The 21,573-nt window shown below is 39.4% G+C and overlaps 1 protein-coding gene across 2 annotated transcripts in view; it reads right to left on the bottom strand.

Annotated features, from left to right (window-relative positions):
* ABAT (4-aminobutyrate aminotransferase) overlaps nt 1-21,573 on the bottom strand; it is a 47,287-nt gene that overhangs the window by 7,613 nt on the left and 18,101 nt on the right. Inside the window, exons 2-11 of one of the 2 annotated variants that reach the window (XM_030459713.1) lie at nt 19,624-19,752; nt 11,454-11,554; nt 10,614-10,643; nt 10,051-10,168; nt 5,860-5,909; nt 2,900-2,980; nt 2,316-2,408; nt 1,941-2,003; nt 950-1,013; nt 106-254 (exon numbers count right to left, since the gene is read on the bottom strand). In XM_030459713.1, coding sequence (XP_030315573.1) covers nt 106-254; nt 950-1,013; nt 1,941-2,003; nt 2,316-2,408; nt 2,900-2,980; nt 5,860-5,909; nt 10,051-10,168; nt 10,614-10,637 — 642 coding nt within the window. In that variant the 5' untranslated portion in view covers nt 10,638-10,643; nt 11,454-11,554; nt 19,624-19,752. The remainder of the gene's footprint in view (nt 1-105; nt 255-949; nt 1,014-1,940; nt 2,004-2,315; nt 2,409-2,899; nt 2,981-5,859; nt 5,910-10,050; nt 10,169-10,613; nt 10,644-11,453; nt 11,555-19,623; nt 19,753-21,573) is intronic. The other variant, XM_030459714.1, reaches the window with a different exon arrangement.

Below are 21,573 nucleotides of genomic sequence, written 5' to 3'. Positions count from 1 at the left end.
TGAAACATTCTTTTAGTGAAAACAGCTAATCCTACTACTGCTATTCGTTACTTCAAAACAAAAACACCCAAACGCTGCCAGAGGAAAGCTGCCAGAGTTTTTTACCTCCTCTAAACAACGGGCTTCTTCCTGTTGATTCTCTTTCACAAAGTCTTCCAGAGGATACTTTAGCCTTGGAAATGGAGCAATAGGCCAGTCCAGCGATGGAATGTCCAACTTGTGAATTGCTTTAGAGTGAGTTGTAGCTAAGCAACCTAAAGCCAGAAAAGCAAAAATTAAATTAATACCTGGTCTACAAACAATATAGGAAAAAAGCTACCAAGAGGTGAAAAATTGTCTGACACCAGAACTGTAGAATTCTCTTAACTGCTCCATATTTTTACTTCTTTTTCTGAAATAGTGGGTAATTTGATTTAGTCAAGCTTCAGTGGATTGCTCTAGCTTTTAAGCCTCATTTTCCACATGCAGTGTTCCAGAAGATTGATTGTTGTCAATCTGAACACAGATGAGATGGTTTGCCCAGATGGTTTCACCTGTCCAAAGACAACTGCTTGCAAAGCTCAGAATTAGAGCACTCTTGTGTAACCTGCTTAGACCAGGTATTGAGCCGATATATAAAGGTAAAAATGGGTGACATCTCATTTGTGTATTGTACTTTACCCCAAGAGTTAGCTTTTTACTAGAATAGACAGGAAACCTTGAATTCAGAATGAAAGTAAGACCACCTGGAAATAAATTTTAAAAAAATAGACAATTAATTCCCACTGTAACTCAAATACCCTCTTTCAGTACTCGGTGGGGTTTCCCAGGCAAACCTTCAATAGCCCTACAGCTTCTCCACTGGTAACATCTGATTAAGGAAAAAAACCCTTTTCAGAAATGGCAGTGGGATGGCAGCTTACTGCAGGGCTGAGGGGAAAGGGAGGTGTTGCTGCAGTGTTTTGCTTACCCATGGTCCTTCCGTGGAAGCCGCCCATGAAGGAGAGCATGGCGTAGTCAGGGCAGCCGGGGGGCTGCAAGCAGAGCAGAGCAGTGGTCAGCGAGCAGTGCCAGGCAGGTGGCCCTGCTGCAGCCAGACACAGCCCGTGGCCACTGCACTGCGGGAGGGCTGGGTCCAAGCTGTTGCCCCTCATTGCATGCTGAGCTGTTTCCCCTTCAGTCATTGGGTACAGTGAATCATTATATTTACCCATTTAAAAAAGTACATTGATTGTCTCCTAAAAACTGCCTGACTTCCTAAATTGCATCATTAATACTGATGAGTGCTTGGCCATTTACACTGTGTATCGCTTCACTCATGAGCTCACATACAGACTGAACATTCAGTACAATGAGCCTCTCTTTGGAGGAACTAGAAGCATGTGGGCACAGAGTGGCCATGCCCAGGTGTAGCATCGGGGGCTCTGCAAGGAGGGGCTGGTGCTGCCCCATGCATTCCTGATAAGCTGCTGTGCCAAGGATAAGAAGGAACCTAGACACAAGATATGCAAACTATATGCTATCTGGAATTGAATAAAAGGACTGGGATAGCCCCCTGGCCCCTCTAAAAATACAAAATCTCTTCCTTCTCTCTTATGCAAGTGAGAAGATAATCACCACTCACACCTTCCATTTACACCTTTAGTCCTGTAACACATACTCTGCTACAAGGTTCAGGTTACAATATTTGTAACTGGATGCTGAAGCACCCTGGTTCCCAAAAGAGGGATGAGTTGCCTACTTAAAATCCATCCCCACACAACTCCCCCAACAGCAAAGAGAACTACAACAGTTAGATCAAACAAGAATCTTCATGTTTAGATAGATAAACTTGGACAAAAAATTATCATCTGTTTTATGAATCTTTGGTCACCTTACAACATGAAGCTTTTGCTTCCAATCTTCCTTTATAAGCCCAAGCCAGTGACACATCTGTACTTGTGGTAAAGAACAAATATTACCTGGTTAATCATGCAAGATTCCAGTTCCTCTTTTGTGACGTTATTATGGCCTCTCTCCTTGTTCTGTAAAAAAAAATAAATCAAAACACAAAAAAACAACTGGAGCCAATGGAGACACTGACTGTGGTTCTTGCATACCAATTGCAATCTGTATTTTTCTTATTTTCTTCATAATTTCCAAAGTTCTGTCAATATAAAGTGAAATCATAGATGAAAACTTTTAAATGAAGATTTTATACTAAGCTGAATATAAACAACATCATGAACAATAGAACCCTCAAGCCTTACTTTATTTTACAGTAACAGTTCTGATGATGAATAAATACTCAAGTCTACAAAATCCTACAAAAAACCCCAACTTAATATTTTACTCACTCTGTACCACATAAATATTGCTTTAAAGGCATTTTCATTGGAGCAGGATCCGCAAGACATGGTCACCACCTGTGACAGGCCCTTAGGAGCTACCTGTCAATGAAGAGAGAAAAATTACTCCAAAATATTAAGCACAAATATAGTGCAAAGTGTCATCACTTTAACACTGATCAGTCCTTAATATCAGGAGCTTCAGTGTAAAGGGATAGCAGCCATGCCTTCCATGAGGAAAGCCAACTGCAACTGCAGCTGAGAGGGCTCAGCTCAGTTTCAGTCCCAAGGATCTTCCAGTTTAAGACAAATAGATGCCACTTACTCCACTGTCTCTTATGAAAGCACAGTGAACAGAAGTTATTGACAGTGTTTTCTCATTAGTTCTTGAATCCATAATGAAAGAGGAAGTATCTGTGCAGAGCAGACCCATCACCCTCTTATATTCAGCTGTTACATCAGGGACAAAAGTTCAATCTCATTGACTTGCAGCAGAAGGCAGGTGTTCGCTACTAAAATCCACAGCATCCCTTGATATGCCCATTTCTCAAACATAGAACATGGTAACTTACCACCTATGTTTCAAGACTTACTGATAACAAAGATTCCTTCAGCTTATCTGCAAAGTTCTCAGGAGGTAAAATCCCTAGGGCAGGTCTGTTGATAAAAGTGCTCTACAGAGACAAAGGAAGAGAAATCTTTAGGCTTTACTCAAATGAAAAGTATTGTGTAATCAAGGCAGTTACATTTTATTCTAACTACAAATTACTAATTTTTAATACCCATCAGAAATCTGTAGTCATGGTGCAAAGAGTTTTAAACCCAGGAAAGCTGAGCCTGCTGCCCAAACAGGTGTTTCTGAAAAGCAGCTCTTGATGACCCTCCCTCCATCTCCCCTTGATCTCTACAGTCTACTAATGGAGATGAATCTGTCATATTTAAGCAATTAATTTAAATTAAGTGTGTCATGGATTAAATTTGATTTATCATTGTTCTTTGCCTTTGTAGGTAATCTTGTTTGATTCATCATGTGCTACTTTTAAAATTAAATTTGCTCAGAAAAGGACATGCTTAATAAATCTGCCAACTGCAAAGCATCATTATTTGCCCCTTTTTGTTTGTTACTTTTCTTGTTATAATAAGACATCATTGAAATTAAAGGCTGAGCTTTAATGACTTGTCTTTATGAGTCTCCAGAGGGGAGACTGCCTCCCCCAAAATATTAATATTTTCAGTGCAACTCAAACTTGCACATTTACCAGCATCTTTCAATCTTTTTCCTCAATATAAGTAGTCATTTATTCAGGTGTGTGGACCACAGCAGGAGATGTGAATGATGACACTGTACTTTGTAAGAACACTTAATCAAAATTTAAGTATCATACAAGATATAACAAAGAATGAGCTAGGAGTTTATAACTTGTACAAGTGCATGACTTCCAAAACAATATTTGTTTCAACATGTTCAAGATTACCAAAAAAACCTAAGAACTAAGCAAGGATGTTATAGATTAACAGAAAGTTTTTGTTCAGTAGGTATAAGAAACATCACTGGACTTTTTATCTCAATATGAGTCCATAAATTTGTTGTAAATTTGTTTATAGGCTGCTACAGTCAACTGACAACATTTCCCATTAAACAGGAAAGTTTATTTTTCTTTTGTGGTTAATGAGATGCTCAGCAGAACACTGACATCAAGCTGCTATGGTCTCAAATGAACAGATGCATATTCTGTCCTTTGTATCTGGCTATAAGGAGGACTCATGGAGCATTACAATCAAAAATGCCCTAGAAGAGAACACCAATCTCTGTTAACATTAAAAAAGAGCCCTCCCTGTCCATTACTCAAAAAAACAAAAACAAAAATAACAAAAAAAAAAACCACACACACAAAAAAAAAAAAAAAACCAAAAAAACCCCAACAAAACAAAAAAAAACCAACTTCCACAATATAGCTGTCACTTTACAGTCAGACCCTGGCGAGGTCTGCAGTGAGGTTTGCACAGTTCTGCTTTGGCACGCGCTGCCTGTGCTGTGCCCAGGCTGAAGCCTGCCAGAAACCCTAAGGGCACAGTCATGCACAAACAGGTTTAATGCCACCCTTTCTGCTGAATTAGCACAGGTTTCAGAAATGGGAACAAGGCACCAATAACACCTTTGATGCTTCTGTGTGAGAGAGAGGAGTCCTGGTTACACCAGTAATTCTGAACTTCTGGGGCAGGTGCTCTTGCTGCAGACTTCTAGTGGGCAGCCTGTTAACATCCTTTTCCCTTGACAAATCAGCAACTGCTGCCATAAAACAGGTTTTCTTAAGTTTGTTGTTTTTGGTTTTAGTTTGTTTTTTGGGGGGGGGTTGATTGGTTGGCTTTTAAATTTGACTTTGTCTGTTGTTGCATTACAATGAAAGTATTATTGTCGCCTCGGAAATAATTTTTATGAATTAATATAGGTATTTAGAAATATAAATGCTTTCCTGATACCTGCATCTTCTTTTGATAACTCCAGCATTTCTAGCTCTGATGTTTTTTGAAAAAACTGATGTATTTTTGTTCTGGGGAAGGAATTTTTCATCCTGACAAAATGAGAACTCCATAAAGCAAATTAGGGCACAGAACTCAAAGGTCTGCACTATTTTGCCATGCTGGCTCAGAATTTTTCTGCTGGAGTGAGCCAGCACACTCTTTAGGAAGGGAAACACGGGTATGAGAGGGACCTGGCCCACAGTTAAGCCCTACCCTTGCAGGCAGCATGGACACCCATTACTGGTTTGCAGAACCAGGAGCTCAGTCACTAAATTCAGTACACAAGGGAGCTACTGGTATGCAGTCCAAAGCCAGTGAGCTCAGTTTATCCACATACTGTACATATAAGTGTCTTTGCCCATACAAGTTACAGTTTTTAAAACTCCACAAAATCATTATGGAATCCACAATTTTTGTCCAAGGAGTGAAAAAATGAAGCTTGAAATAGGATGCAACTTCATTTCAGCAACTTTCATTATTTAATCCATCCTTTGTTTAAAAAGCAGTTATTCTGTTTTGAAAAAATCCTTTTGTCCAGTGTAATGATTTTTTCACGAACATGTCAGTGGCTTAGTTAACCTAGTTCTTAGTATGGGAACCAACCACTACCCACCTGCCCCCCCAAAATCCAACCACCAACAACATTCCATATTAGGACACCATTTTTGTATTCAAAATACTGTATCCTTTCTCTTGGACTTTTGCTTGCTTTTGGGTTCCTCTTCAAGAATATTGCTAAAATGATTACTTGGAAACACTGTGCTTGAACTATCAGTTATAGATGGCTGCAAACATATCAAGTGCTTGCATCACCCAAATGTTTCCTTCTTGTAAAGCTTCACAGAGGTTTTGGCGTCTTCTTAAACACTGCAGAGCTCTCTTTCTATCTAGTCAGAAATAAAGAAAGCAGATCCTACCATACTTTAAATTGAGTCATTAAGCATTCATTATCAGTTTAATAAAAAATAAGAAAGACTGCCACAAGGAGGAAGATGACTCTTTCAAGTACTTTATGTTTTCATTCACTTACCAAGTTCTGTGGCTGCTGCAGAAGTTTTATCAGGGAGGGATGGCTGTAACCTAATTAAAAAGAACAAAGACAGAAGACAGTTTCTTCTATCTGGCTTCAATAAACTAACATAAAGCATAATCCAGACCTTAACTGAATGTGTTACTGCTTCTCTGTAACTTGTGTATGTTTTAAATGTTAACAATAGAACTTCCAAGACATCTGTCTGGAAATCTTTCCTTCTCAGTCTCTCTCATGACCAGTTGTTTTTTGTTTTTTTCTTCCAACTTTCTTTACTTTGAAAAACTTGTAGTTAGAAAAAAAAACCCAAATGTGTCCTTTTTACTCAGAAATATCAAGGTACTAAGGATGCTTCAGGTGTAACACAACAAAAGTGCTTAATTTATACCCATTGATGTTCTATGGAAAAAGTTGCCTGCTTCCTGATAAAAAACCATATCTGATAAAAAAAAATCTGCACCAAAGGAGCCCAGAGAATTTCATTTTAAGCTTGATTTCAAATGTATGAAGTACCAAAGCCAGATATTAGCAACATCTTTTCTATCCCCTTGAAGAAACAGTTGGAAAACTCATCTTCCCTACCGCTCAAGAAGTCCAACTGCTCTGATTTCATTACAAAAGCCTTTCATGCCTCTAAACTCTTTCTTGTTGAATGACAATAGCACTGATGATCCTGTCAGAGCAATGGAGCACCAGGCTCCTGCATTAACAAATCAAATATAAATTTTGGTTTGAATATTTTAGTTCAAAACAAGAAAATATCCAGTTTTAACTGCATGTCATGCCTCAAAGAATCTGTTAAAATTATTATTAAGATAATACAAGTGGTTACTTAGGACACAGACAACAAAATCTGCATTGCATCTGCTGTCATGGGAAGAATTGTTAGGCTAGAGGGAATGACACAGTTGAAAGCTGTGTCACTAACAGCACCTTTAAGAGTATATATATTGTTTTAAAAGTCTCTAAACTAAACCTTACTCAAGTTTTTACATCAATAGCTACTATTGCTTAGAAAGCTTAACTATTCACTCAGGTATTGTTTGTAAAAAGGTGTCATTATGTTGCTGGTGTTAAGACATGTGAAGAACACAGAGGTCTTTGCATCTTCTCTTCTGTAACAAATTTAAAGCTTCTGTTCCCAGAAGTTCTCCTTTCCAACTTACACAAGATGTCTCTACCATTTATCCACTATAGGCCATGTGGCCCTGTCTTCCTCCTGGTGCTCCCTATTCCACTGATGCATCCTCACACAGGTCCCAGTAAAATAAGAGCGAATCCTTAAATCTTGACTCTTTCTGAAAGAGTTGGTCTGTGTGCAGAAAGACACTGAACTGGTCCATGTGTTCATAGTCATAAAACAAACACCAGGAAAGAACTAAATGGTTAAATAACAGTTACATAACTGTGGTACACAAAGCCAAAAAGCTCGAGGCTGAGATGGCAAATAGGCAGTAACTTGTGTCATTGTCATGACCAGCACAAGGGTTTGTAGCTTTATGAATCCACTCTAAAACACATTCCTTTAAGAAATGACAGGACTGGCTCTTAAGAAAAGGGCACCTGCTTCATCACTCTTGCTGTGTGTCTAGATCAACATGACAGGAAAGTATAAGTCCTCCAGGCTCATGAATTTCTTTTGTCTGCAAAATCAAAAAAGCCTGAAGGCTTCTCAAATGATGAGATGGAGAAATCCCAAAGAATCCATTTGAACTGAGTAGCAGGCTGCTGTATCACCAAACTACAGCTCTCTGCATCTCCCCAAACAAAAGCAGACCTTCCTAGCACTGAAAAACAGATTTTTGTTCCATTTGCTCTTCCAGGATGTGTGCTAGTAAACACATCAATAGAATCCCCTTTTGCATTTGGTTTCATGGAGTTTCTCTGTTAGATATAGGTTTAAAGGAGTATATTGTGCTACAACTTCCCAAAACAAATGTGTTAAAAATGAGTTTTAGTTTTGTTTTTCAGCAAGAAATAGGCCAGAACATCTTTGCTTAGTGATTTTTTATATTTTAGTTCTTATCTTTCCACACAGGTACTTACTACATCTAAACCTCTGCTCATAAGTGTATTCTAGAGTAGCACACTGTTTTTAAATCTTAGGAAGTCCTGAGAGATTCATAAAAGGTTTTATTGCATCTACTATCAGAGAGACAACAACAGATAACTAGCAACCACCTTGTGATCTTGTTTTGGTGTCCCAGTCTAGAACCTAACTGTTGCCAAGAGGGAAATTAGTAGTAATGTCTGCAGTTTCAGATGGTCAGCCTTGTCATTCAGTACAACTTAAAAAAACAAATTAATGCTGTATGTTCAGTTAGATTTAGGTCAGCACGTAAGTATGAAATTTCCATTTCCTTCTTATTTCTACACATCATACAGCCATTATCTGAGAGGCTGCATTAAGCATTGTACACTAGTTCCTTCGTGACTGAGGAACATGTCCTGGAGGACAGAAAATACAGTTTATCCTCAAGAAGGCATTGCCACACATGGAATGGGTTGCAGGTTCAATTTAAATGTTTAAAGGTTCTGTTCTATCTCACAGGCAATACATTTATGTAGTGAAATGAGGCAACCAGGTGCCACTAATTACCAGGCAGTGGGCATGAGCTTGTGTTAAGCCCACCTGTGCCTGATTACAGCGGGCCCCAACTGCAGGGGGGGAAGGGGGGAAGGGGGGGGGGGCTCTTATTGTCCCCCTAATCCTGCTCATGCACAGTGGGGGCCCACCCTAATCAGGCACAGGTGAGCTTAACACAAGCTCATGCCCACTGCCTGGTAATTAGTGGCACCTGGTTGCCTCATTTCACTACACATTTATATGCTTTTGAAACTCACTGAAATCAGCATTATAAAGTAATAACTGCATTCCTATTGTCATGGCTTGGGAAGAGCTGTCTGGGAATGAATGTATGCACACTACAAATTCAGCTTCTCTCTGATTCACAGCTTAAGCAAATGTTAGCAGGAATTGCAGTTTTGCTGTCAATGCTGCACTTACACTGTAAGCAAAGGTTGCAAGTGTTTCATCATATAGCATAAAGCATCTCTTCTCCAATTCTAATTTCACTTTTAAGTTACATTATATTATCATCAGCAGCTGACAAGACTGCATATTGCATTCCTGAGAATGTCCCTTCCTACCTGTCAGCATCCAGAATGTATTTCAAATAGATTTCCCTCTCCAGGTTGCATTTTACTTCTTGAGTATTTGCTTTGACAAAAGTTTAGCTATCATTGTGAGGGAATGAACTGAACTAAAAGAGAACTGTCAAAATCCTATTTTAAATCACAGGCTTTAAGAAAAATAAACTCACACAGCTAGATAAATAGCCTAGAACAATTACTGCAAAGACATGAACTTTGTTTATGCAATTTTCCACTCCTTTCAAACTCTGAAAATCACCACTGTCCCATGCCTTAATATGAGACAGGATGGTAGAGTGAATGTATCAGGCAGTTTCTATACAAAACACAACATCTACCTTTTAAATTACCCAACACTTCTGCAGAAATGTATTTTTAAGCAACTAGAAGAAACAAACCGAACTACTGAAACCTGTAGTCTTTGCAGTTGGGGCCTAAATCTCTGTCTTGTTGCTTTTCCATCTTGAAATGCTTCACAAAAAAAAAAAATCAACTGACTTTCCCAATCACTTGAGAAGTCCATGGTTTGGTCCCTCATCAATTGGCCTTCACTCAGCACCACAGCTGACTGGTCTTGTCTTATCCTAGTAGAGTTCACATAGACAACTCCTTTTTTCAGTCCATTTGAGACAGAAATATTAACAAAAGCACTTTATTTAATGCTAAAATGTTTAAGTTATGTTTGTTAATGTTTAAAACAGGAACATACTGTTACAGAATTGCAAAGTATACAAATCCAAGCAAACAAAAATAACCTAAATTGTGGAATTTGCATATTCAAACTAAGATTAATATTACAGATTCTAACACCACTATGTACTTAAAGTGAGCTCTAATTACTGAATTTATAGTTTCTTCAGATACCAAGAACACCGGTACATAATACACAGCAGTGAGGTGTACCCTGATCACAACAAAGCATACATCACATCAACTTTGGGTTTTATAGTTAATCAACCAACTTCTCTGGTAGTGGCTGAGATAAGAAAACAACAGCTTGATGACAAAATAAAAAAAATTAGTACAACTGTTTCCTACCTATTGGGATGGATGAAATCTGAGAGTAGAGATCCAGCATGCGATTGCCATCTACATCTACAAGGTAGTTCCCTCGGCTCTCTTCATAATTGCAAAAGAAGTGTACACCTTCTGCATTCTTAAAGGAAAAAACAATTAATGCTTTAAAAAGCAGGAGTGTGTACAAAGGTGCAAAATACACCAATACAGCAAAATCTGGTAACAGTATCTAATGATATATGCAAAGAGACATTTATTGCATAGGAATTAACTGTACAGCTGATTTTATAAAGAGAGACTGTTAAAAAGGCAAATGCCATTTTTCTATAGACGTGAAGCACAGACTGAGGAATTCTTGGGAATGCAGCACACACTCAGTTTGACATACTTTCAAGCTCAAATAGACCTGCCACTTCCTAACAACACAAAAGGCACACATAGTGTTTAAAGAAAAATCAATGATCCTAGAAAAATAATTCTGCAGTATTCAAAATATACTAAAAATATTTTATTCAAATGCACATGTATACCATCTGAAATCACAGTATTAACATTCCTCATATTCAGAAAATGTGAAAAATTACCTGAATTCCATTCAATTGCTTCATTAATTCCTGTAGAAAAACAGACATCAAAGTATGCAATTACAAAATAATAAAGAAGAATATATGTTTCTTTTTAATCATCACAGAAATCAGATGCAGATCTTGCAGGCCTGTGTGCTTACCAGGCAACTCTCATAGTGCATGACAGTAAAAATTATTAACAGTGACACACAGAGTTTCATGGGCTACATACACAGCTTAATTGTAAAGCTTCAAAAAAGAAAGCTGCCTCTTCTACATTAATCAACTGAACCGAGAAAACAAGAGACAAGTAAGAGAAATCAGAGACATACAGAAGGGATACTGGTACATTGGTTCCAGAAAGACAACTCCTTTTTAAAAAAAAAACAACCAAAACAAAAAACCAAAAACCAAAACACCATATATATAAATATTGACTCTGCCAGAGTAAAACTGTGTTCATCAAATTGGAACTGTTTCATTTCAAAATCAAAGCATTATTTCTGTGTCTGGTTGAGGCAAGTAATTTCTAGGCTAACTCTGTACCTCCCAGCCTCAGTGTGGCCAGGTGGTAAAGATCATTATCTATTTTCCCTTGCCCTTCTCCACCTGCCCTAAGTACGTGGATTACGTTGGACTTCTAAGAAATTGGGTTTTGTCCTTTTCTGAGCAGGGGCATTTCATTCATAAGCTTCTAATTCTCAGCATCTTGTTAAAAGTGGACTAGACTGTTGTGAAGTTACACTTATTTGTAATAGATTAAGTTTCAAGTGAAGTTTGCTTTTTTAGCAAGTTAAACACAGATAAAGGAAAAAAAACAAACAAAGAAAACCCCAAACACCAAGCCATTATGCTTACTCTAGATCTTTGGTCCAGGAACTTCTGTCTTCATTAGTGGTCCATCATAAATCAAAATCCACATCAATTTTAGCTGCAGCTTTGACTGATATATCTGTGTCCTGTTAAACATAATGAAAACCTGAATACAGACTGTATTTCCTGTGCTCTCATCTCAGAATAAATATCCATGCTTTACTTGAGAGCACTTGACAGTTGAGACCAACTACATTGTATTGTCTGAAGTGAATTAAATATCTCATTTTTGACAAGTGTTAAAATAAAACCAATACCAGTGCGGTGGTTTAAAAAAAATATAAATCAAGTGAAATTACAGGGCAACTCTAGAGAAACAGGCAAATCCTACTGTAAAGGAGGACTAATGGCACATCTGTTTCCATCTCAGTCTGCCATTATGTCTTGAGCAAGACTTTGCCATGATTCCCCACTTCTCATGCAGAGATTGTTTTGCTTGCTATTGTGATAACCAAAAAAATCCAAGGAATCCACAGGTAAAAACCATTGTGATATGCTGCAGGAGCTGAAAGAACACCACTTGGGAAAGATTAATGTCTCAAAAGTAAATGGCCATGCTTAGAATGAATTAAAAATCTTATGTGAATCCAGCATCTTACACTGCACCACGGAAATCTAGGTCAAAAATAGTGACAGTTTTCCTTTCATCCTTCCTCTGACTTTGCTGTTCTTTATGTTTTCACTGAGGAACCATTATACACTCGGCATCCTAATGAAACCAAAAGGTGAAAAATGATCTGTGCTTGATCAGCAAAGTGTTAGATCTGGGGGTTTGGTGTTTGTTTTTTTGGGATTTGTTTGTTTGTTTTGAGTTTTGGGTTTTTTAGGAGTTTTTGTTTCTTGGTTGGTTTTTGTTTGATTGTTTTGTTGGGATTCTTTGTGTTGTTGTTTTTTTTTTTTTCATTTGGAAACAACAGGTGTCAAAGAAACCAAATATTTACTGAGGGAAACAGAAGGTATAGATAGTGCTTGGCAGTGTTTTGAACACAGCCATTTGGCTTGATTTATGTCAGACCTAGTTGAGATGTCTCAAGCAAGCCCAACTGAGAAATTTTATTTAAAAAATCACAGCCCTTTCAAAGCATCTCTAAGTACTTAAACTTGCTGCTCATTTTGGGAAAACTTAATCTACAAAGATGATCATTCTCCTCAGATTTAATTCCAAGCGTTATCTCTGAGATGTGCCAGTGCCTCTGCAATGCTATTAATAGGTTTTGTTACAGCAACACCGCTTCATTTTTGTGTCATTCTGTTTGGCATTCATGTAAATTGGAGACCACATGACAGCTGCTCCATTGGGAAAAAAGCTACTGTGTATAAAGGATCAAAAGCAAATTCATAGCCAATAAAGCTGAAGATTTAGTAGACTGGGAAGTATCAAAAGGGGAAAAGAGAACATTAACCCTTTGTGCCCTCTTCTCCTCCTCTGATGGTTTGTCTCACACAAACCATTGGCAAAACGTTTCTCCTTCTCCTGTGTCTCTCCTTGCCCCCAGGATCAGGGCGCCACTTGATATGATAAAGAGGAAGCACCAAGAGAGGTACAGCATATAAAGACCAGTTTCGGTAGTCAGCAGTAGGAAGAAAGAAATGGAAAACCAGTAGCATACTTTGAATTGTTTAATATGTCTGTGAATTTAAGACAGGTATCTACAACTGGCTTGCACAGTCCTCCTCCTCCCCAGCCCTGCCTGCTGCTCTGCCACCACACACAGACCCCCCACACGCAGCCACATCCATCTCCCAGGGTCATCCCATCTGGGTCAGCAGCTCGCACAGGCACATTGTCTTCCTCAGTCTTTTTAACTGAGTTCTCAAAAAAATGCACTTTTTTGGACAGTGATTAAAGATTTTCTCTTCTGTTAACAACCAAGCTACTATCAACATGCAAGATGCTTGACCACAAGACTCTGAAACAGAGACCAACTCTCACAGATTTGCTGGCCATCACCTGTTGAGTGTGGATAACGTTTTCCCTCTTCCATGTGCCTAAAGGACAGGATGTAAATTATTTTAACAGTTGAGGATTCTAAAATTAAACACAAATTTAATTATTTCTCTAAGAAAGTTCTGTTGTGGATATTGCAAAGGGAACAGTCTCCCCCTATGAAAACACACATTTACAGATGTACAACAGGTATTCATTGTAAAAATATTTAGTGTTGTCCTAACTTGTTTCAAATCAAGAAGAGGTTGCTTCCATTAGGTAGGCTGTGTAACAAACAAAGCTCAAAACTGGTCAGCCCACTTCATAAATCATCAGCATCAAATTTTTGCTACTGTTTCTGCCACAGCCTCTTTTGTGTAGTACTGTCCAAATGCTTGTGAAAATTAAATGAAAAGCAGAACCACAGCTTTTATTAGTGAAGGACTCCTGGTCAGCTTGATGCTGCTGAGTTTAAGGAGCAGAGGTACTGGCACAGCCCCATCCCCTTCAGATGGCCAGGTCACTATGGTCTCACGGGCTGCCTCTATTGTACAGGCAAAGCTTGGACCTCAGGCTGGCTCTCAAAAGCACAGATGCCAGAGCCCTGGTGAAGGATGACCCGACCACCTCCTGCCTGAAAACTCAACTTGGCAGCTTTTTGGCACTCCTCGCTCTGGGTACTCTGTAACACTTTGTTCTTGAGGCCCCAAATAACCGCAGAACACAGGGGATGCCTCTTGCTTCCTGCTGCCCTAGGCCCTGCACGCACAGCACAGCTCCAGAGGCAGCTCACTCTCCTGCAAAGGCTTTTCCAAGCACTTGGGCACTGTGGCAGCCACAACAAGACCCGCTTTGCTGTGCCTTGAGAAGGATTTCAGCCTGGATGCCATGCTCCATCTCTTTTGCTCCCCTCCCACTCCAAGTATAATTATTGCATTCTCCTAATGATGGAAGGAAATCAGATCACTCCCTGTACTGTTTCATCCCCAAGTAAACCGCAGTGTGCTCTGCTCAGCTGGCATTTCTATCTTGAGTGGTACTCAATGTACTTCACAACTTAGCCCAAAGTATTCCTGTTTGACTTAATATCATTTTACTCTGCAACAGAAACCCTGGAGTCACCCTGTAACTCAAGCTACTGCAATTTGATAGTGATGAGTTTAGACTTCCACACTTCAGGTCTTGAAAACTGCACTCACCTCTCCAAAGACAGCAGAAATGGAACAGATAAAGACCAAGATTCTTATTATCTCCAAGAACAGTATTTTCAGGAATTAAGAATCCCTGGTAGCTTGTCCTTCAATGAACTAACAGCATTACCTTTGTAATAAAGGGCCTAGAATTCAGAAATGTCACCAGGGACAAGTGAGACCTGGTTTTCCTCAACCTGGGGAGCAGAAGCTCTCCGACAAATCTCCACAATATGTATGTTTGTTTATCAGTACCTAGATGTTTATCTGAAGTTATGCTCTTGAGCCTGCTGACAAAGTCAATCCACTGACCTTCTCTTAGGTCTGTGATAAAACTGCATCAGAAAAAGGGTTTCTTGTGTTATATTAGTTTAACTTCAGAACAGGATCAAATGACATGACCTCAGCTTTCATCTTAAAAGTGTGTGGAAGTAATGGGCTAGGGCTACAGCAGTGCCCATCTCTGAAGAAGTGTTAGGAAAGCTCCCAAAGTACATCTAGCTAATATGACCAAGAACCCTCTTTTTCCTGGTAAACAAAGCTATCTCTTCACGTTATGGCAAAAGTAAGAAAACAAATATATATGCACTATTAATGAGCCTAGTTATCAGAAAGTATAATTGGCTGAATGATTGCAGAGAATTTTACACCTATCCCATTTAAAAGAGGGTTCAGTAAGTTAAATTCCACTTCTCTTGCTTCCTGCAGACTCCTTAAAGGTCTGTGCAACACACAATCTTTCTAAATACCTGAGTAATATCAGCAAATTATCATATCCTTCATCTAACAGGATGCCAGCATTTGCTAGAAGACAGAAAAGTTCATTTTCAACCTCTCTTTTCTATGCTGCCCTTATCACTCCCTTGGTGTCTCAGCAATTTTTAAAGTACCACATTGCTATAGCAACATAATTAAACATAAGTAAAACCCTGCAAACGTTTTGTGATGTTGGTAGCCACAAAAAAGCGCTCCTGGTAGCAGCTCTCTATTTTAAGCTGTGATCTTCACTAACAAGAGCTAGGCAAAGAAAGTGCTTAAACATAAAAATATGTATATTAAGTAACACATATATTATTTCCTGAGTGTAGAACAACTGGGTGTTATGTGGATATTGTTAGTGGGGGCACTGAAATTACAGAAGTGCAATTAAGAGGAGGAACTACCTCCAAGGAAAAAAACCAGAAAACAGGTGAAAATAGGTGCTGGCACACCACATCTCTCAAATCAAAGTGTTTTGATGTGAAAGAGTGTAAAGTGAAAGCTCCCCAGCCCCCAGGAAGTCACATTACGTGTGCCATATCACTGCTGCCCTGTGCAAGCACAGAAAGGCAATCTCCTGTACTTGCCTGCAACTTCCACTTGAATTGTCAAGTCTATCAAACGACCTTCCAGACAGAATTTTTAGAATGTGGAGGCTCTGACAGCCAAAAGTAGGAGGACTGTGATTTCCCTCAAGTCCTCTTTTAGGTGTTGCAAGTAGAATCTGTTACTAACAGATCTTGAAACGGAATGGCAAAAGGCCAGGCTATCTAGAGATGTTTGGAAAATGAACATCACTATTGCATAATATTGTGAAAACTTAGACTGCCATTTACAGAATGCTTACTCTGTAAGTTTAGAAGCTGTTCAGCATGAGATTTTATGTGTTTTGGTACTCCCACATACACATTGGGGATTTTATTGGAACAGTATTCTCCAAAGAGGAACTAAAAATCTGGTACCAAGCAGATTACAGAAGTGGAAACTCTGGTAGGGAAGAGTAAGAAACAGTTTCCACCCACCAGAGCATAAACCCAAATCAAACTCTTCAGCAGAGTCAGCAGGAGCAATCCAACTGAATAGTTTTCTTGTGAATCTTGTGATACAAATCCGTCATAACATTGTTCCTCATTTGCAGCACAACAGGCCAGAGTAACAGCTGCTATTACAGAGTAAAAGCTCTTCAGGACACCTCTACAGATGAACAGCCACAGAAATGCCCTGGTAGGAGCGTGCAGCCAGCTGAGAAAAAAGGGAGAGGGTAATGGTTTCAATATGTAAAGGCGTTGCAAATAAAGCATTCCAGCTGCCAGGTCCTTTGAGTGCAGGACAAGACACTAAGGATTTAAGGTTTTCTTATGTTTTGAAACTTAGGTTAAATATTAGAACAAAGTTTTAAAGTTGAAGTCAGCTCAGCAATACAGCAAATTGCCTCTGAAGGCTGCAGAAGCTGCAAATGCTGGGGACCTTGAAGAACATCCCAAAGAGCATGTGCATGCACTAATGCAACCTGGTGGTACCTTAAGGCAGAAAACTGACTTTTTGGCATGCTTTTACAATTCAAGAGTCAAAGACAACTTTTATCCCCTGGGGTAAATGGATAGGAAACTGAACCTGTATCTCTGGAGTCTCAGCCTGTCTTCATAGTTATGGGTACTTTCCTACCAGCTAACAACTGACCGCATCTTCATCTGCCTCCAAAGCTTGGAAATGAAACAGCTTTCCTACCACTGTGGCACAGGCAATAAAACAGAGTTGGCACCCAAGTGGAGTGAGATTTATATTCAAGAATCACTTGTCTGCACAGGGGCTGACAGCAACACTGAAAACTCAGTACACGGGAGGCCTAACGCAGGGATGTATCACCACTTCTCCAGCTCTCCCAGCTTTGCCTGGGCTACTGTACTGATAGCCACTACACATGGGTCTTTGTAAGAAAAGATTAGGCCAGCTACTCATCTGTTGTCATGTTCTGCCCATCCTTCAGTTATACTGAACTTCACCTTTGCAGCCAAACTATCGAGTACATTGAATACATACAGAAATAAAAAAACATTCCCTGGTTAAGGCTTGCTTTTAAGGAAGGGATAAGGACTCGAAGTACTTACAGGTTTTGCAATTTTGGGGAAATGCAAACTTACTACCTTCATATGTTTGCTTAGCTTTTGCTTTTTGATCAACTTATGATTTTCATTTTCCCTGTCTAGTTAGCGTTTCCCTGTCATGGGCTGGCACTGTTTGCAATGAGAACTGAGCAAAACAATGTTTAGTAAAAACGATTCTCCAACCAGACACTTACCTCTTGCTTCACATTCCTTAAATTTACCCTAGATTCAAGCTGAACAGAATTTCTGCACTTCATGCACACACACAACTGGAACACAGCAGCCCACAGACGTAAGAGACTTTTACCAAGAGGCAATCTATTATCTTGTTCTCTCCACCTTCACCCCCCTTTTGCAAGACCTGTCATTTTGTATCCACAGGAAAAAATGAGCAGACCAAATGGCACTGCAGGATTTTTGTGGCTGCACAAGTCCCTTTTTCAGTCTGTCAAGCTCTGAATTTGAGTGCTCAAAAATACCTGGGAGGAGACCATACTGGGGCAAGAGAGCTCCTGGGTGTCACCCTCAGCCTTTCTCTGAATTTCTCAGCATTTCAGAGGCCAGCAGCACTGCAACTTCAGCTGTGACTCACCAGAAAATTGGCCTGAAGCTCTGATTTTTGCTATGAGCATCAAAGCTCCTGACTATCCTGTCAGCCAGGAATGTTGCAGGCTAGAAAACTGTAAGGATACAGCTCCTTCAGGTGAGGGGGTTCTCCTCTTGCTCCATCTTTTTCTAATCTCTAAACACACACACAAACATTCAGTCCCAAAGGCCACAGATCTGTTCTACAACCTGCAGCCAAGGCCCTCTATTTTTTTCTTCAATATTTTAGCAGGCTTTCCCACTTAGAAGCTTCCTAAAAGCAAGGATTGATTCATGGAGCCTGGAGTTGCTTTTCTCTTTCATATTGAAGACCTACACCCCCTCACTGCAACAGTGAGAAAGGAACAGCGTGAGTTAGCAGTTCTGCCTTTCAGTGACATCAAGTATCTTGTACAACTGCAATATATTTGTCTTTGTGGTTAGGAAACAGCATAAAAGTATGCAAAACACTGCAAGGGACAGGAAGCATTAAATGGTACTGAGATGTCAGGTTAGCTGAAAGGACTGACAGTTACCAAGGCCTGGTTGCTGCAAACACTTTCCATCATTCACTATCAACCAAACAATCATTGCTCTTGCACCACACAGATAACCAGCACGTTACTCCCATAACCAGAGGAGCATCCTGTTCTGAAACACTGACCTAACACTTTTTCCAATAGTTACAAGGCCAAACTTTGTTTTCTTTAGCCCAAAGGTCAGTTGCTCTCCAAGTGTATTATTTAGAAATAAATCATTTGTGTTTAAGTTTCTGAGCAAACAGAAGGATTCTGTGTTTGCCTGGCAGTGGCAGAAGGAGCACAGTGGCACTGCAGAAGGAAAGGCTGGAGGAGATAAGAAAAATTAACATTTACTCTGTCACAGAAACATCCATCCAACCTTACTGCATTCAGTATGAAAGCACATGAAATGGATGCTAGATAGTACATTCCACACTGCTTTTTCTAGCAAAGCCATGATAAATCTATGTTTTATATCTATTTCACAGAGATTGCAGGCCTAATATAAATTACAAGCTGGGGTCTAGGAACAGCTTGTTATGGACTGGGGAGAAAGTAACTTGACACTGTGTTGTGGATTTTTATTTCATACTAGAGCTCACTACAGGCAGAAGCACACATCCCCATTGAGAGCCTCCTCTTCATGTCAGTCACACAAAACCTCCCCATAAGGGAAGACAGGCAGGGTCATGCTACATAGCACAAACACAGAACAGGCTAATTTTGATGAATGATTGCTTCATCTCTGCACCATGTAGCGTCAGAAAGTAGCTGTGTAAGATCAGAGTTCCAGAGGCTGAGGAGCTTTATTTCAGTTAGGAAGTTCAAAGCACAAATTATTAACTAAAAGAGTCATTGTTTGCAGAATAAAAAAGACACAACAAAAACCCCAGAGCACCTTTGTGAACCATTTCTGGAGTACAACTGCATCATTATCTAAGATGTAGACCTTGCATTCTTCAAGTTTTGAAAGACTCAACACCAGACCCCAGCAAAGCTGACACTGGAGTTTTCTCCCCAGCATGAAGTGAGCACAAACCAAGAAAATTTAAAACCCCAAATACTTACCAAATACAAGCAGCCTGGAGTTATGCTGCAGACAGCAGGTCAGCTGTCGACTGAGCAACATTGACGCCATTTTATCTTTTCTTTACTCAAAAATACTCAATCTTGAGAGATTTCTTTCTGCGTGATTTTCTGAAAAAAAAAAAAGCAAAGCAAACACTCATGTTCTTATAGATGCAGCAACTATTACTGGGCCATTCATTTCTATTTCCCCTTTCACTAATTTCAATGCAAAGAAACTGAAATAATGCTTTGATGGATCACTGCTGATGTTCAGAGCAGTCTCAGGATTGAGACCCAAGGCTGATGCTAGATCTGGTTGAGGCAATAACTTCTAAGCTAAATCTGGATCTCCCAGTTGTAGTGGGGGTAGGGGGTAAAGATCATTATCTGTTTTCCCTTGCTCTTTTTCTCTACTTTCTTTATCTATGTTTGAACTTTTAAGAAATCATTTCCAGTCAGTTTCTCAACCCAAACTGTTATTTTGATTCAGCCTAGGTTTATGAGAAAAATCTCATCTAATACAAAAAGACAGCAGAAGATGCACTAGGAAATAAAATCAAATCAATCCCCTGAAAAAAAAAAAAAAACAGTTTCTACCAATTAATCACATCTCTCTGAAGAGAGACTGTAAGAGCTGTGATTGCTCAGCCTAAAAAAGGCTCAGGTTGCATCTAATCAATGTGTAATAAACACCTGATGGGAGGGAGTAAAAGAGACAGGATCTTCTTAGTGGTGTCCAGTGACTGAATAAGAGGGAACGGGCACAAGCTGAAATACTGTAAGACCCATCTAAGTGCAGAGAAACCCCAGACAGATCATCCAGAGAGGGTGTGGAGTCACTATACATGGAGTCACCCAGCTGGACAAGAAGCCTTTAGGTGACACTTCTTGAGTAGAGGACTGGACCCAATGACCTCCAGAGGTCCCTCTCAACCTCACCTGTTGTGTGGTTCTACCTCAGCTCATTAAAGATAAATGACCTTGTAAAGTCAAATAGCATGAATGAAAATATGACTCCTCTTTCACTCTGGATCACCTGTGTAGAAAGCCTAGCTGCAAGTCATAAATAGATAAAACAGATCATTGAATTATTAACCAGGATACAGGTTAAATTCAAACTTTACACATTGAAGTGTGGTACCCTGTGCTCTATGTAGGACACTAGAGACATTTTTTTGCCTGTACAGAGACCAAACTGGTACAGAGACCATTTTTCACCTCACTGGATGTCCCTTCACCCCCCCTGGGTGTCGATCATCTGGTAGCAATGGACTGAGACTTGCAGTCCAAGTGAAATGTCACTGTTACACAATAAATCTCCTGCAAAGAACTCTGTTTAACAAATACACTCTGAGAACAGTGCTGATCTTCCAGCAGAACCAGGTTACAGCTTACTGCTTCCGTCATTTCTATATCATCAATAAAATATGTAGATGGATGTTGATGGCTAGATGCAGGGAAGCAGTTGATCTACCATGATGGGAAGTATCCATGATGGGAAGTATCTCTTAACCATCACTTGTATATCAGAAATTTAATTTCTGTATTGTCTTTAGCAAAAATGCCATTTGCTTTCCTTCATGCTTGAGCTTTTTCAAAATTGGCAAAAGAAAACAAAAAACTTGTTGCATACAGAGATTTATTAATTCACAGATCTGTTAATAGTCAGGTACAAAAAAGTCCCTGTGTCTTCCCAGATAATCAACACAGCGTTTGTTTTCAATTGGTTTGTTCTGAGTTCAAATTACAATTCAAGCTATTTTGAAATCTGCCAAGGTGAGCAAACACACAACATTAGTGCACACACAGGAAAAACCTAGATTAGCTTCATAAGATTTTGGGTGAGAAGTGTAGAGGGAAGTATCTGATTTTTGTAAAGAGAAGAGTAACTTCATTTATAAGACCAGATTAACATAATTCATTCATTAATTTAACTGTCCACTCCTTTCT

Source organism: Calypte anna, chromosome 14 (genome assembly GCF_003957555.1).
Source record: "Calypte anna isolate BGI_N300 chromosome 14, bCalAnn1_v1.p, whole genome shotgun sequence".
Taxonomy (NCBI): domain Eukaryota; kingdom Metazoa; phylum Chordata; class Aves; order Apodiformes; family Trochilidae; genus Calypte; species Calypte anna.
The sequence above is the reverse complement of the archived record's forward strand: the minus strand, read 5'-3'. Positions and strand labels throughout refer to the sequence as shown.